This window comes from Polypterus senegalus, chromosome 6 (genome assembly GCF_016835505.1).
Source record: "Polypterus senegalus isolate Bchr_013 chromosome 6, ASM1683550v1, whole genome shotgun sequence".
NCBI classification, from domain to species: domain Eukaryota; kingdom Metazoa; phylum Chordata; class Cladistia; order Polypteriformes; family Polypteridae; genus Polypterus; species Polypterus senegalus.
In genome coordinates, this window is record NC_053159.1 from 53378654 (window position 1) to 53395203 (window position 16550).

The 16550-nt window shown below is 36.6% G+C and overlaps 1 protein-coding gene across 3 annotated transcripts in view; it reads right to left on the reverse strand.

Annotated features, from left to right (window-relative positions):
• Nucleotides 1–16550, reverse strand: part of ajap1 (adherens junctions associated protein 1) — a 439427-nt gene that overhangs the window by 289389 nt on the left and 133488 nt on the right. For all 3 annotated transcript variants that reach the window (XM_039755995.1, XM_039755994.1, XM_039755996.1), the window contains exon 2: nucleotides 12056–12801. In XM_039755995.1, coding sequence (XP_039611929.1) covers nucleotides 12056–12801 — 746 coding nt within the window. The remainder of the gene's footprint in view (nucleotides 1–12055; nucleotides 12802–16550) is intronic.

Below are 16550 nucleotides of genomic sequence, written 5' to 3' on the forward strand. Positions count from 1 at the left end.
GGTTCTACTTTATCTTGGCACAGATAAATAGATTTACGATACCAAGTCTTCATGGGTGATGTTCGATGTTGTGGGCAGCTGTTGCTTTGTTGTTGCTCCAGGTTCAAGTGGAAGATCATCATGCATTGAACTACACTTATTCTCTTTGCTTCATGATCCTTGTCAGTGCTGTGGTCAGTTCCTTCCTCAGCTTGCCTTCTTCTGTCTTTTGCCACTTCATAAGAAAAAGTCATTACTGATTCTAGCTCAAGAGTTTACATGCTGAAGTTCCATTCTTGAAGTCATGACTTCTCAGCCTTGCCATACTACTGGCACACAGCTTTGGCTTGACAGACTGGGTCTCAGCTTCTGTTTCACAAAGAGAGAATCCCTGAAATTCTCTCAACTGGCCATTTCCTTGTCTCCTTAAACTTACTTCTCACTTACTTTAAGAAATGGGGGTGCATGTATTTTTAAAAGAAGGCTGAACCTTCTCCCGATTGGAATGAAGTTACTTCCAGTTACAAAATCCACCTCAATTCTCAAACCTTAAATTATAGGTCTTTGTCCTTGCTTGAATCCATTTCACACCTTTTGGCTCAAGAAGTATTTTGAAAGATGTCAGATCACCTCTGGTTTACATCTTTGTGATCTGTCGAAGTCCAGGCAGATTCTGGTACAAGCTGGTGTTCAGCCACTTTGTTTGGAATGCAAGTGGGGGTTTTGTTCAGCTGGATGCCTACATCCCTGTTAAATCTATTTTTTAGTAGGCCTGGTGTGCCAAAAAAGCCTAGCGGAATATGCCAGCTTTGTCATACATAGACATGCTAGGACAGTTAGTTAAATCAGAGAAATGCATTCCCTGAGATTTAATAAGAGTTAGTGAGGTGTTGTAGACTTTTTTTTATATCACTTTAATAAATATTTCCTGAGTAGAACAGAAAAGAAAAACCGTATGTTTATTGTTCATTCTAAATATAAAAAAGATTTTTTTTTCTTTATTGTGATACAGCTACCAAGTTAGACATATTTAAAGTTTACCCCTGCTGGGAATGGTATGCACAAAATTTTACCTTATTGGTTAAATGAGGGAGTTATTGTCATCAAGGAGATATCAAAGATGGAGAGAGACATTTTGAGGTAAAGGAGTTGAAAATCAGGTAAAAGGGGCTGAGGTTTGGTTTTCACATTGTTCAGAGAGTTCAAAGTTGAGATTAAGATTACATACTTTCATTAGAACCTTGTAAATTAAATGAAGGTAAAAGGCTTGTATAAAAGTTGTATAATTTTTCCTTTTCACTGGCTTTCCATTGTTGAATGTCCTCAACCTTTACTGGATTTGATGGTGGTGGTGATATTTTTTTTATTTTTATTAAATCATCAAGATCTAATACTGAGTAGCTTCTAAACCTAGTATTTTGGATCAAAACACATAAGTCTGGTACATACCCTTAATAATTTTAAAGGATAAGTTTAGTATTTTTGAAGGAAATGTTTTTTTTTTTCACAATTGCAGCATAAATTCATTTATCCCAGAAATGTGTGTTTTAAGTGAAGCATTAATTAAAAAAAAAAAAAAAAAATCTGTTTTACTTATGTTGTGGTCCTGTTCTCCTCTCCTCTTTCTGGTCACTTTTTTCTTTCTAATTCTTAGTCTTTTTTATTAGATACATACATATTTTTTATCATGCTTAAAAATGTATTCTGATGACAGTCTTTTAAGACATCCCTTTACAGATTCTTAAGGGATGCATACAAATAATGCAGCCATCAACATCCATCACCCTCTCTCACAATTTAAATAAAGCAAATGATGTGATCTCTGGTTTATATACTTGTTAAGGGTCAATATCTCTGATTGATCAAGCAAGCTCATTCTATGGTATTTTCAGACAGCCACCTCCTAAGACATAACATTCACAGAATGATAATAATATGTTTAAATAGATTATCACCAGGGAAAAGTACAATTTTGTATAAAACTCAAAATTCTAGTTTTCTGTTACATATAAAAAGAAGTCATAAAAATCAGTGACAAGCATGATTAGGGATTTTTGCCAGAGAATAATGTTTCTCAATAACTGAAATGAGCAAAGATTTGCCAAGAAGAGTAGTAGCATTAAGGCATCCACTATGTCTCAGTGGGGTAGATACATTTAATTTTTTTTCCTAATTTCATTTTTTATCCCTTGCAAATATTATCCTAAACTCAAGCAAAGGTGCTTGAAGCAATGTTTTACCCAAAATAATTACTTTATTTATGCTTCTCACTATTTTCTTTTGTGGCATCCTACATTTAAATATTTCTAGTAAGGTCTCCTATAGTACAAAATTCACATTCTCATGCACTCCCTAAACCCAAAAGGGAAGCGGCACAATCTGACCAATCACAAATGGTGAACGAGTCTGAAAAGCAGGCCTTGAAGAACCCCATACTGCAGTAACAGAATAGATTGAAGCAGCACACTGTGCACTTAGAGCTAGTTGAGCTGCCAATCTGGCTGGCCACCACAGGTCTTTAATTTATTCAGTAGTAACAGTGGTTCACCTTTCTTCTTCTACACCAGTTGGGTATAATATGCTATCAGAACATTATACAAAACGTCACACATAAAATGATTCAGAAATGAAAGAACTGATAATAGAGTTGAATGCAATTGAGTAATTGTACAGTACACAGGGAAAATAAAATTAGATCAAAAATTAATAAGGTGAAAGATAAAGTGAAATGTTATTCCGTAAAAATTTATTTGATTAGTGAAACCCTGAAAAATGTGAAATTGCTAATAATGTAATTTTGGACAAATTAAGATTCTGAGAATGGAATTCGCTAAATGAACTTTCATTACTAAACTGAACAAAGGTTCGTCTGTGAAATTTCAGGTTAATGTAAATGTACTAAGCAGCACAAGGGATAAACGAGATAATTTGTTCAATATCAAATGTATCAGTAATTTTCATGAATTTCCAGAAATAAAGACCTGTGCATAATGGTATGTAATGTGAGTTCTCAAGTCAAAACTAGATAACTATCAGTGACAATCATCAATATCAAACACTAAACCAAAATTGTAGTCAACAGAAACAAAGCTAGAGCCCTAACGCTACTTGGATAATTGCTCTCCTTTCATAGTATTTTTTGTTGTAAGCGCTGTAGTCTTCAATCCAATACCCCGATCACAATCTCTTAAACAGACAGAGTATATTGATAAAGTAGAATGTGACTTTTTTGTCACATGATTAGAAACAGGTGTAGCAACAGTAAGCAATAGCTGTAACTGTAGTTTGAATAACACAAAATTGTAGTAACCATACAAAACAGAATTATGTCACCAGAATAATAAATTGAATAAAGTAATAAACATGCAAGGTGTGGCATGGTGGTGCAGTGGGTAGCGCTGCTGCCTCATAGCTAGGAGACCTGGGTTCGCTTCCTGGGTCCTCCCTGCGTGGAGTTTGCGTGTTCTCCCCGTGTCTGCGTGAGTTTCCCCCCAAAGACATGCAGGTTAGGTGCATTGGCGATTCTAAATTGTGGGTGTGTGTGTGCATGCCCTGTGGTGGGCTGGCACCCTGCCCAGGGTTTGTTTCTTGCCTTGCACCCTGTGTTGGCTGCAGCAGGACCCTGTAGTTAGGATATAGGATGGATGGAAGTTAAAAATTTGTATACCTGAAAGGTATAATTTCTGCTCTGGTAGAGATATATTCTGTTAGCCCTGTCATGGATTAAAATGGAATGTTAACTCTAGGGTCTTTAAACATTCCATAAGCAATGAGAGACAAGAGATTGATTTCTTGACCACTATTATTGGGATGGGATAAGGGCCTCACAGAACTAAAAAAGTTTATGTGGGTTATTAATTTTACTAATAAGTAATGGATACTGAAACAATAATGATAAAAGGGACCAATTGGATAATGAAGACATGATTTTTTCAAAAGTCCCAGTTGTAGTTTGAACTATATTTGGGAATCTGCACCTAGTTTATTATTATTGGAATCAAAGATGCAGGTGTTGAATTTTGGTAAAGAGACTTCTGGTGATGAATCAAGAATTTGTTCCACTTCATATAGTAACACGAAATGGCTTCATAAGTGTTAGACAGATTTAGCATGTAAGGAAGACCTAAAGGAACAGTGGTGTTAGGGAGAATTGGGATATAACCTCAAAACATATTGTGCAAAATAATAATCTCCCCTTAATAACTTATTATTAAAATGTTTATTATAACCCTAAACTTGGTCTTGCAGAATTCTTTTCAAATTTTCTAATATATGCTAAATGTAAATACTTCTCTAGAAAAATATTTCTTTTTTGCAATATGTGAAATTGTTTTTGTGCCAGGTGCTGCAAGCCTGTTTCTTGCTGATTGAGCTGGAACAACTGGCCTTGTAGTGGTCACTACCTCAGAATGTGTGTTCTTGTGCAACGTGAACTTTATTCCAGTCCAGAGGGGACTGGGCGGTATCATGGTCTGGAATCCCTACAGATTTTATTTTTTCTCCAGCCGTCTGGAGTTTTTGTTTTTCTGTCCCCTGGCCATTGAACCTTACTCTTATTCGATGTTAATGTTGATTTATTTTTTTATAATTATGTCTTTCATTTTTCTATTCTTTAATATGTAAAGCACTTTGAGCTACTGTTTGTATGAAAATGTGCTATATAAATAAATGTTGTTGTTGTTGTTGTTGTTATTTGTTTAATGATGAAATCTGAAAGCAGTTATTCAATATTTAAATGAGGACTGCCATTTTTTTAATCATGCATTTGCACTGTCAGTTCAAGCTTTTCCCATTTAAGGCTATGTAGTACACAACAGCAAAGTGGTATTTACATTTGTTTATTGACTGACGGTTTTGTCCAAGGCAACTTATAGCATTTAAGATAAAATTGGTTACATTTCTTTTGGTTTTCCAATTGGAGTACAGGCAGGTAAAGTGACTTACTCATGGTTTCAGAGTGTCAGTAGCAGGATTTGAACCCGCATTCTCTGGTTTTGAACTTTAAAACCTTATCTACTATGCTAAACTGCAGTCAAGTACCATTTCCTCTTTAAGGCAGCCACAGTAAGTTGGAATATAAGGAAACAAAACTAAAATAAAATCAGGAACATCATTAACAAGACATTATGCTGCTTTTTAATTTTCATGCACTTCTGAGGAAGACCTTGCTATATTTGAAAAAGCACTAAGAAAGCCTACCTTTGCCCCTTCATTTCATGGAAAAGAAGCCAACAATTTGATGCTTCTGTTTCAAAGAAGTGCACAGTCTTAAAGCAAAAACAGTTTTGCAGGTAGAATACAATTTTTCAATTGTTTACTGGTGTCATGCCACTGCTATTTTAATATATATAAATGATGTGGATAGAAACACAAATAACAAACTAGTTAATTTTGCAGATGATACCAAGCTAGATGGACTGACAGATAACCTAGAATCCATTGAATCATTATAGAGGGACTTGGACAACATACAGGTTTGGGCAGGTTTGTGGAAGATGAAATTTAATGCAAGTAGGTCCACTGGAGTATTACACGTAGGAACTAAAATTCTGATGACTGTATACACAATGGGAGGTCTGAAAAATGAAACTACACTTTTCTAAAGGATTTAGGAATCAGTGTTCTCCCTAGCGTCTTTTAGCCGAGCACTCTGTCCAGCTAATTTAGTTGAGTACCCACCTGTCATCTCGTATGACATTGTGAGATGACAGCCGCAGACCTAATGATCTGCAGAGATGGCAAGGGACGATCGGGCGGGTGGGCAAATATTTTAGAGGTAGGATCGCAAGTTGCGAGGTGCCAAAGCTAATAGCGAGGACGAGGCAGAGCGGAGTTCACAAGCAAACAGTATGGGGAGGTGGGCTTTCAAGAGGGGGCTGTACATGGTCGTAGCAGGAGCAGAACAGTTTAATTAAAGTAGCAAGGAGTATGGAGAGATAGGCAGGTGAGAGGAGGCTGTACATGCTAATAGGTACTTCACAAGCAAAGACTATGTGGAGGTGGGCGGACGAGAGGAGGACTGATAAAATAAAAAAAAGACTTGTGGAACCAGCCTATCAGATATCAGAAAAAGGGCATCAGGAAGTGACGTCTCTGTTCTCAGTGTCAGTGCAGTCTGTGTAGTGCTGCTAAACTTATGTCGAGAATAAAGTTGAAATGTTGACTTTATTCTCGTAGTTTGTCATTAAAGTAGAACATCGTAAACTAAACTAAACTTCATCTAAAAATGAATATTCAATTTACTAGATTTTCTCAAACCCCGTCATAAATTATGTAGCGCATGAAATGCTTTGTGCTATCGTGTGGTGATTGGTTATATGGAGAAGGAAAAAGGAAGGATAGGAACTGGGGTTTTGGTACGTCAGACAGACGACATGCATGCAATAAAGAAAGCCCGCTCAGAAGAACATCCATTGAATTCTGTGTTCGTGTCTCCAACCACCAGATCAAAAACCCAACATTTACACAATATTTAAGTTAAACCTCTGTGATTCCCATTCATACATCCAGTTACGCTTACGCTTCTGTAGTTTTGTTAAAGTGACCCATCTGCCATTTATTTTTTGTACATATCTTGCCTTGAGGTAGTGCAGGTGTGCATTGGATATCCAACAGACTCTCACTTTCCCACTCAAAAGTCTTATTCATAGGTACTTTTAATTTTTTTTCAAACGTTTTACCAACATGAGCAAAAAAAGTGTTCAGAAATTCAACACTGCTCAGTTATTTCAGAAAAGAGACGCCACAAACTAATGAAGGTGCAGCGTCAACTCCTCATATGTCAATTTCAGACAAAGACATTGCAGAGGCTGGTCCATCAGGGGAAATCTCTACAGCACACACTCTGCCAATTGATAAATCTAAACAACGCTTATCCAGCATAAACAAACAATGGTTTAAAGATTTTGATTGGCTAATGGTCCAAGAAAATGGTATGTGGTGCTCATTGTGCATGAAATATTCAAACAAACATCCTCAAAGGAGGGAGTTACCTTGGGTAAATGTGCCAGGCACAACAATTCAAAAAGAAAGCTGAACCATGAAAAAAGTAAAACTGCACATTGAGTCTTCTGCTGACCTTTTAGGACAGCGTGTACTACAGCAAACTGGAATCGGTCAAATTGAAAGATCTGTATCTGTGTTAAATAACTTACAGAGAGATGCCTTTTTGGGAGCTTTAAGATCCATGTATTGGTTGGCAAAAAATGAGTTGCCACATACAACGTTGTTTAAAAACCTGTTGGAACACTGTAAAGAAATGGGTTGTTCCTTTTCTAGGAAGAAAACAACAATAAATATTTAACTGAAGACACCTTCTGCATATGCAAGTTGACTTTGAAGAATATTTCTTAATTTTTTTCACTTTTCTTCCCGACAGTGACAATACTTGTGCCTCTTGGTTTATGTCATAACAATTGTTATTTAAAATTTTTGTTAGAATTGCAGGATCCTGAATTGGATACTTCTTAAATTTAATAAAACATATTCTGGCACAAGTGTCAAACCTTAAAAAAGGAAGTCATTTTGAGCATTGGAAAATAACTAATAATAATTAACTAACCACAAAATTTCCCCATCCCGCCCCACCTGGCTACTTTTTCATGCTACCCGGTTGGAAAAAATTTCTGGGGAGAACATTGGGAGTTGTAGTTGATTTGTCATTATCAACCATCAGATAGGGGTGGAATGGTGGCTCAGTGGTACGGCTGCTGCCTCGCAATAAGGAGACCTGGGTTCGCTTCCCAGGTCCTCCCTGTGTGGAGTTTGCATTTTCTCCCCGTGTCTGCGTGGGTTTCCTCCAGGTGCTCTGGTTTAGTGTGTGAGTGCCTTGTGCTCTGTGTTGGCTGGGATTGGCTCCAGCAGACCCCCATGGCCCTGTGTTAGTATATAGCAGGTTGGATAATGGATGGATGGAACTGTCAGACAGTGTTCAGAAGCCTCGATGTTAGAAGCCATTAGTCTTTAGAATGTTAGGTTATATAGCATGATGAGTAAAGTACAAGTCAAAGGAAGTTATGCTGTGCAGTTTTGGTCTACAGGCTACAAAAATGACATAGCAGCAGTAGAAAAGTCCAAAAAAGAGTGAATAGGCTTATTCCTCGTCTACAGAAAAGATTAAAGTAACCTTTTCAGTTTAAGCAAAAATAGATTAAGGGGAGACATGATAAAATTGTGTAAAATTATGAAGGGAATTAGTACAGTGGATTGAGACAGTTACTTTAAAATAAGTTTAGCAAGAACACATGGACACATTTGGAAACTTGTTAAGGGTAAATTTTGCCCAAACATTACACGGTTTTTCTTCACACTAAGAAACATAGACAAAGAAAAGGCAACCAAATAGAGTGACAAACAAAAGAAATTTAAGGACCTTCAAAACTAGACTCAATGTTATTTTGAAAGAATTAGGTAGATAGGACAAATGAGCTTAGTTGGGCTGAATAGTCTAATGTTCTAATTTCCATATATATATATATATATACTGGTGGAAAGAACTGAGAAAAGAATACCATGTAGATGTCACACTATGAAACTGAAATTCTGATATGAGAATGATCCAACTGTGTTAAGACCATGATAACATGTTCAAGATGATACAATGTGTTGCGGCCTGCAGAGGGCGCTCTATATGCCCAAACTCAACACAAACAGACGCCGTACACAAGTTCTGAACACAGGTTTTATTTTTTTTATTGTTCCATGTGGGAAACACCTTCCCCCATTTCCCACCAGCACAGCACAATTAAAGCACAAGCACAACCCTGCACTAACCGCAGTTCTTTTCTTTCTTTTCCTTTTTCTTCTCTCTCTCCTCACCTCCACTCCTCCTCTGGTAAGCTTTATCAACCTCCTATTGATTCTGGCTCCCGGAATTGTGGCCGATAGCTCCTTTTATAAGCACCAGGTGTCCAGTAATCTTCTTTCAGTAGCACTTCCGGGTGTGGCAGAAGTGCTTCACCAAAGGTTTCAGGCATTCCTCCAATATACCCTGGCAGTACCCATGGAAACAAGTAGGGCTGCTCCAAGCTCCAACTCCCAAGGAGTCCTGTAGGAGTCTGAGGGACTGCTGCAACCCAGGGGGGCTACCATCTAGTATTCCGGGGGAGGTAATGCCCTGAATATGCCTTCTCCCCCAGCCCTTCCTCTATATAGACATCCTGGCTGGGCAAGGGCCCCAGCCATACACCACAGAGGTTTATTTGGCATATAGATTGTGTTACGACATGCTTATAAATTATTAATATAGGATGTAGCAACCCTGTGCTTCAATATACGATTGCACTTTGGCATACAAACAATCATAAAGATGGTAAATGTTAAATGTTATTCCATGATCTTTTGAAGTGGAGTTGCAATTGATTGAGGTTATTTGTCAGTGGCTGAGTGTAGGAGACAATCCAATTCAGTTCCATACATGTTTATTTAAGGAGAGGTCTGATGATTATACTGGAAAGAAGAGCTAAAGAGCAGACTGAAGGTGCACATGTGGAAAGTGGGTGGACAACGTCTTGAAGAATACATCTCTATTTTCAACGAGAATGAGAATCAGGAATGGCTGGATGATGACTTATCCACAAACACTAGAAACAAACAAACTGTTAGAAACCATGTATCTGAAGCCTATACATGATGGAAGTAGCAACTCGCATGTACATGTACACAACCATTACTCAATTTTAGGAAAAACCTGCTTTCATCACTAAAGACTACAATCCCCATTCCTCCCTCCAATTAGTCCATCTGAGGGAACCACTGTAGGAGTGTGTTGTGGTGACAACAAGTGAGTGGCAGTAATGTCATTGGAATGCGTGACCACAGTCCTTCAAAAAGACAATTGCATATTTTCTGAGAGAAATTTCCTGATATGAAAGTAACTCTTATGAATTCCACTAAAGCCATTCAGCATTTTACAACTTCCTATCTAACGCCTAGTCTTGATAAGCAATAGTACATCTGGACTGTTATAGTACAATAGTACATCTATGGCTGTTAGTACCATCCGCTTCCCATTGTCACCAAGAGTTGTCTGGATGTACTCCAGACAATTCTCTTCCAAATCCTTCCACAATTTGAATGAATGGTGCAAAATAAAATTGTTCTGCCATTCTGTGATGGAAAATGGAAGGCCATAAGAGCAAGGAAAAAGAAAGATGAAGGAGATGAAGGCTAAGTCAAGAAACATTCTAAGTTCAGAACCTGAAGATAAAAAAGCATTGCACAAAACATAAACCAAAATGTCCAAATGCCTAGCCAGAAAGTGTGAGTGTCAAGAGAAAAGAAGGTGTTTATCCAAAATGACTATTAAACAAAATTACACTGAATTAAAATCTCTAAAATTATGTATATATATTGCAAATCCTTCTCCAAAAAGTTGGACACAAGATCTAAATCAAAATTGTACTGGTCCCATAATAGTAGCTTGAATAGCCACTGGAAGGAAATTCTTTTCTAACTTTCCTGTTTCCATCCTTTGAAGAGGTTCCTCAAATACAGCAATTATTCAGCTATTCCTCGGTTTACTTTACTAATTATTTTATACATACAAATTAGACATTTAGTTAGTGAAAGTTAGAGAAATCTGACAGACACTCCAAACCTTCTCTCCATATCTGCTATGGAAACTGTACTATCTAGCTGGCAACAACGACAGATATATAGTAGGTAGCATCTCTAAAGCTTTTTAGTTTACAGTGCATGCCTAGAGGTACAGAATTTCACACCTTCACTGAAATTGTAAAAAATACACCCAGTCAAGAGAAACAGGCATTGCTCTCACTAAGTCATGTGTTTCAGTAATTATAATAAAAATTTCTATCTATCAGAAATTTTTGGAATCAAAATAATCTGTAATGCAGAGCTTTATGAACAAATGTATTGTGGTAACTTACTCTGCATTGCTTGCACTCCTTATCTTACTAATAAAAATCCAAGACCACCTAATAGAACACTGTGGGAAGAGAGTGTATTATTTTGCCTAAAATTACAAAAATCACATTAATTTTTTAAGGAATTATTCCCATGTTTTTGAAAAATTGACAGATATTTATTAATAATGTTCTTAATAAATTATACTCAGTTTCTGCAATCCTTTAGAATACATCAAACGTTTTGAGCATTTTACTTAATATTAAATCATCTGATGTCTTCCTCTTCTAATTCTTCTAATTCTAAGACTTCTAATTTATTCATTTTTTAATTCATTTAACTTATAAAACCTTTATAATTATTTAAAAAACATAAATTACATTTTTGCAATTGTAGTCTCTGTTTTCATTTTGTTCAATAGAACCCCACAACATTCAATATAAACCTTAAATAAAAATGTGTTCAAAATTCTATAATTAGAAAATATATGCTAGAAGGGTAACAACTAGCTGATAAGACTGAAAAAATGTAAAACTGAAAGAAAATAAAGAATTGTAAGAAGATTAGTAGTAAGAAGATCTTAGGAGAATTTGACAACAAAAATAAATTCAACAAGAACTACAAAAAGCATGATTTTATGACATGTCAAAAAATCATAACCTAAATCCAAAGCAAGCAAACATTAATATCAATAGACAATCTGGATTTAAATTGTAAAAAAATAATCCCTCCAGCTATTAGTATATACCATTTCATGCCTACATGTGTCATTGCTTTTTTCAAAATAGACAGACTTGCAGCTTCCATGATGTTAATCCACTATACATGTGGAGTCCAGATGGACAGTATTCAGATCCATCATTGAATTTTATGCAATAACATGTAAAAAAAATCACAAAGATTAATATCATGTGGTACGTTAGAGATTCTATCTGATTTTCAAACTCATATGTACCCCTGAAAATCAGTCTGACTGCACAATTATCATGGAAAGAGGTTCTAAGACATTTTTGGATGAATATAATCAGAATCCACGAACATCTTCTAAAGAACTGAAGCGAATAGCTTCTGATGCCTTCTAGAAAATGGACATCAGTACAATGGTTTACAGAAAATACACTACTAGGAAGGTCTTCTGGATATATATGTGTGCGTGTGTATGTAAATGTATATGTATATGCAAATATTACATATCTTTAAAGAGGGTTACCTGCTGTATCTCCAATTATTTTGGGTGGACGGGCAGTCTCACCAAGGCTCCAGGTATTACTTGATTTTGTTGTGCTTTTTCCAGGATAAATAGTGATTACGGAAGGGTTTTTTGTTGTGGATGACCTAGACCCTTTAATTAGGGCTGGGGTAGTTGTAGTCACTACAGGTGTAGTTGTTGTTGTTGATCTGGTGGACTTTGGAGAGCTTCTGTTTTTGTGTTGTACCTCCTCTGACTCTGTGCTTGTCACCTCTTCCCCAGTTGGTCCCCATACTATAAATCCAGGCACGGTTGTTGTTTTTTTTTCCTCATTGTTATACTTATAATCTTCCTGTTTATATTCACCAATCTGTCTCCTTGGCCTTTTCAAAAATGTCACTTTAGCAGAGTTTCGTGGCTGAAAAGAAGTCAACTTGTTCATATTTTCATTGGAAGAATGGTTAGCCTGACACACTCTACAAAGAGAAGCTTTAAGTGCCATTCTTTGCTTAATAGTTTTAATGGTTGGGTCCTTTAAAGCCTTGTCCCACTGATGTTGATTTAAAATTCCCCACTGTTGTCTTGTCTGTAAGTTCTGAGGATGACTGGGAAGTTTATGTTTGAACAAAGACTTAGAGAAATGTTTGAATCCAGATCCTTGAGTTAGAGGACTACAGAAAGAGAAATCCATGGTAAAGTGAATTATGGTCAGCATAATCCAAATGTGGCATCCAGCAGACGTCCAGTGTCTTGAAGCAGGCATTGAACTACAGGGGGAATAAAAATACATGTGTAAGAAAAAAAAATCTTGTACTGAAACAAAAACAAAGACATCCATGAAAGAGTTTGAGCTGTATATAAAGATTTTTTAAAAACTTAAAGGACAATTTAAATTCTAAAATATGGACACATTAAAAAAACACTTCTGTTTGAAGGAGAACAGACTATTGCACCTTATAAACAGTATTTTGAAAATTCATATTCTCTTTCAAAATCCAAAATAATGGCAAGCTGAGATATGAAGGGTCCCAAAGTGCTGTTTACTACTACATTTCAAGCAAATTCTTCAATATATCCAAAGATTATGGGTGGAGAGCGCTGTTCTATTTTTGTTTGTATGTACTGCAGAATGTGCACATGAACTGTGGGGAGACTAAGTTTAAATGGACTGTTGATAGATGGAACCGTACTAGTGCGGAGCATTTCAGAAACTGGCTGCATGTTCTGTAAGAAGTAAAAAGTTTAGCATGCATTTGCAGAGTTTGCAGTGATGCCCCACAGCCTACCAAGAGTTTTATAGGTATTAATAATTTAATACAGGATAATTATTTTAGTTTTCATATATATTGTATAAAGTAGCCAATGAGGTAGGTACGAAAGTTAAACTATGCTTAATCTGAAGTTTGTTTGTGCTAAATGTTAGCTTTACCTATGCAAATTAGTGCTCATCCAGTAAGATGCTATTGTTTAAGAAACAGGCTTTTATTTTCAAGATTTAGCACAAGATTTTTCTTTGTGAAATACTGCACATATTAGCTGTTAATGTGTGTTTGGATTTATTTAGATTTATATTATCATTATTTCAAATGTAATTACATGTAAGTCTGAGGAAAATATTAGTGAGATAGTGAAATAAAATATAGTTTTCTGTGTAGGTTTATGTTTCTAGTTAGGAATTATATCTAGAGCTTGTGAATCACCATGATTTAAAACAAGGAAGAGAGAGTGTAGCTTTGTGTTTATTTATTGCATATTTCTTTCTTTTAGTTCTCACCATCATGAATATTGGGATAATGGTAATATTTAAGTGAACACCTGAATAAAAAATCAGTTCAATCAAAGACAGCTAGAGTGAGAACTCAGTGTTCTGCATGAGAAGCAAAAGATGGAAAGAACTCAAGCAGCTGTAATTTATCCTAGTAATTTTGCAAGTAAATCCTCTTGAATGGCAGATTAAACCGTAGCTTGTATCAGCAACCCATGGAGAAAAAAATGCATACATCTCCATGCAGAAGCCCACACAGAAAGCATAAGACAGAGCAGCAGCAAGTAACTTATAGAGGTGTAGAGACTTAATTGCCAGTGATTGATGCCATGGTAGTCATTAATGACGCATAAAAACAAGAGTTACTTATAATCCAAATGGTTCACAGATTGACTTAAAAGGGCAGAGAACTGCACAAGGAAAAGTTTAAAAGACTTGACGGTTGCATCGAAGTAATTTATGACAAGTAGAAGGTGCTTGTTAAGCATGCTAGATGATCGCTGACTGAACACTGTTGTGATTTCATGCTGCAAGAAATTGTAACTAAAATTAGTAGTGCCTAAGTGGACCTAAACCTTGCATATGAAGATTTTACTCAGATTTACATTCCAGAGAATGATATACACCGTAAAGTTAACACTTGTGAAGCAGTTACAAAAGATGATAATTGAAGCTGCACAGAATCATTCAGATAGAAGAGAAGGAAGTCAAAATCTCCAGAGATGAAGTGCAGTGGATGGACTCAGAATTTGCATTAATGTCCATAACTTAACATAAGTCAAGCCTGAATCCACAGCACTCAAAGGAATGAATTCAGTCTAAAAGTAACATAAAGATCACTTCAAGTACTTCATGCCCGTCATCTGCTAAGAGACAGGAGGGAGCTGCTCAAGTTGCTTCTAATTAGGCAAATTTGGAAATAATGCATGAACAAGGATGCCAGTTAGAAGACTTGAAGCTGAAGACTGGAAGAGAATATCAGGGCAATAAGGTGATGCTTTGAAATGACTATTAGAGGTAGAAGAAGAAGAAGAAGAAGCCAGGATATGAGCCAGACTAGAGGTTGAGATTGCAGACAGACAAAAAGGCACTAGAAGAAAAGTGCAGAGAAGTAAAACTCCAGGAGACTATCAAGCAACACCGTGCTGCAAAGGCACAAATGCAAGTGTATGAGCAAAAAGAAGACTCAGAGAATGAAATGAGATGGTGCATGACAGTAAAAATATGCAGAAGAAAGAGGAATTTAAAGAGAATTTTCTCATTACAGAACAATTCCTTGTTGTCAACTGTGACAATACCACAGCAAGAAGACAGCACCACCATCTTTATCAAAGCACTGGCAGAATCCATCAGTGCATGTTGTCTCCTTGTACCTGACCCTTCAATATTGAGAGTCAAGTTTAATGATTGGAAAGTCTACTTTCAGATATTAATAGAGAGAAAATATACACAAGCAGCTGAGGATATATATTTACGGAAGTATGTTGATGGGCCGGCTACAGAGGCCATTAAAAGCTACTTTCTGCTGGGTGCAGAGACAGCCCCTCAGTTGGCATGGACCCTTCTAAATGAAAGGTATGAAACTCAATTCCTCATTGTCAAGGCTTTTAGAGACATACTTACTGCATGGTCTGAGATAGACCAAAGACAATATAGAATCTGGAGGCTTTGTGAACTTCCTTCGCAGCTGTAAGACTGCTATTCCTCAGATTAAGGGCTTTGTGGTGCTCAATGATTGCAATGAATTCCAAATTTAACCAAACCAAGATAGAATAGGAAGGTTATAGAAATTAAAGAAGGAACAGGGACATTCCCCAGCTTTAGTCAATTTGTGATGTTTCTCATAAAAAAGGCCAAGATTTCTTGCAATTCTGTAACATCACTTTATGCTTTGAAACCAAGAAAAAGAGAGAAGTTTAAGATATCAAGAAATCAAAGTCATGTGGCAAAGGTTTGAGAAAATTGCTGCTACAATCTGTTATTTTTGTGACAGGTTGGGTCATAGTCTCTACAAATGTTGTAAGTTTATGGAGAAGACAACTGCACAGTGAAATAAGTTTTTTCTAGAAATTAAGTTGTGGTTTGGCTGCTTAAAGTTTAGTCGTCGTTTAAAAGACTGTGAGAACAAGAATGTTTGTGACTTGTGTCAGAAGAAGCATCCAGCTAGCTTACATGGAGATTGTGCCAAAGAAGAAAGGTCAGATGAAAAAAAGACATTGCCACCACAGGGTGAAAAGACAAAAGTGTCAAGTGAGGCAACAGTTGCAGAAGATGCTGGAAGCACACACTCCTCCGTTATACCAGTTTGGCTGTCAACTACAAATGAACCAAACCATGAAGTTGTTGTATCCACTTCGATATACCTAAAGTGAAACTACTTTTATCCTTGAAGAGACAGCTGTCAATGAGAGAAAGAGGGTGTTACTCAGACAGGCAAATCTCTAATAAAGATCAAATTTCCATACCAGAAATTACAAGTGCATGCCCTCATCCTGAACACATTTTTGGACAAATTGCTCCCCAGCAGAGTTGTGATATTAGCAGTATTAATAGATTACAACTGCCCTAAAGCTCTTCTCTCAAGCAGCCCAGAAAACAGACCCAGCCTGGAAGGTATTTGGCTATGGTGTTCCATGTATTGACTATGGTGATGCCATTGGGTAAATCACCAGGGGACTCATGTATAATGGTGTGCATAGAATACATACAAAAACATGGCATATGGACAAAATGTGCGCACGCACAAAAAAT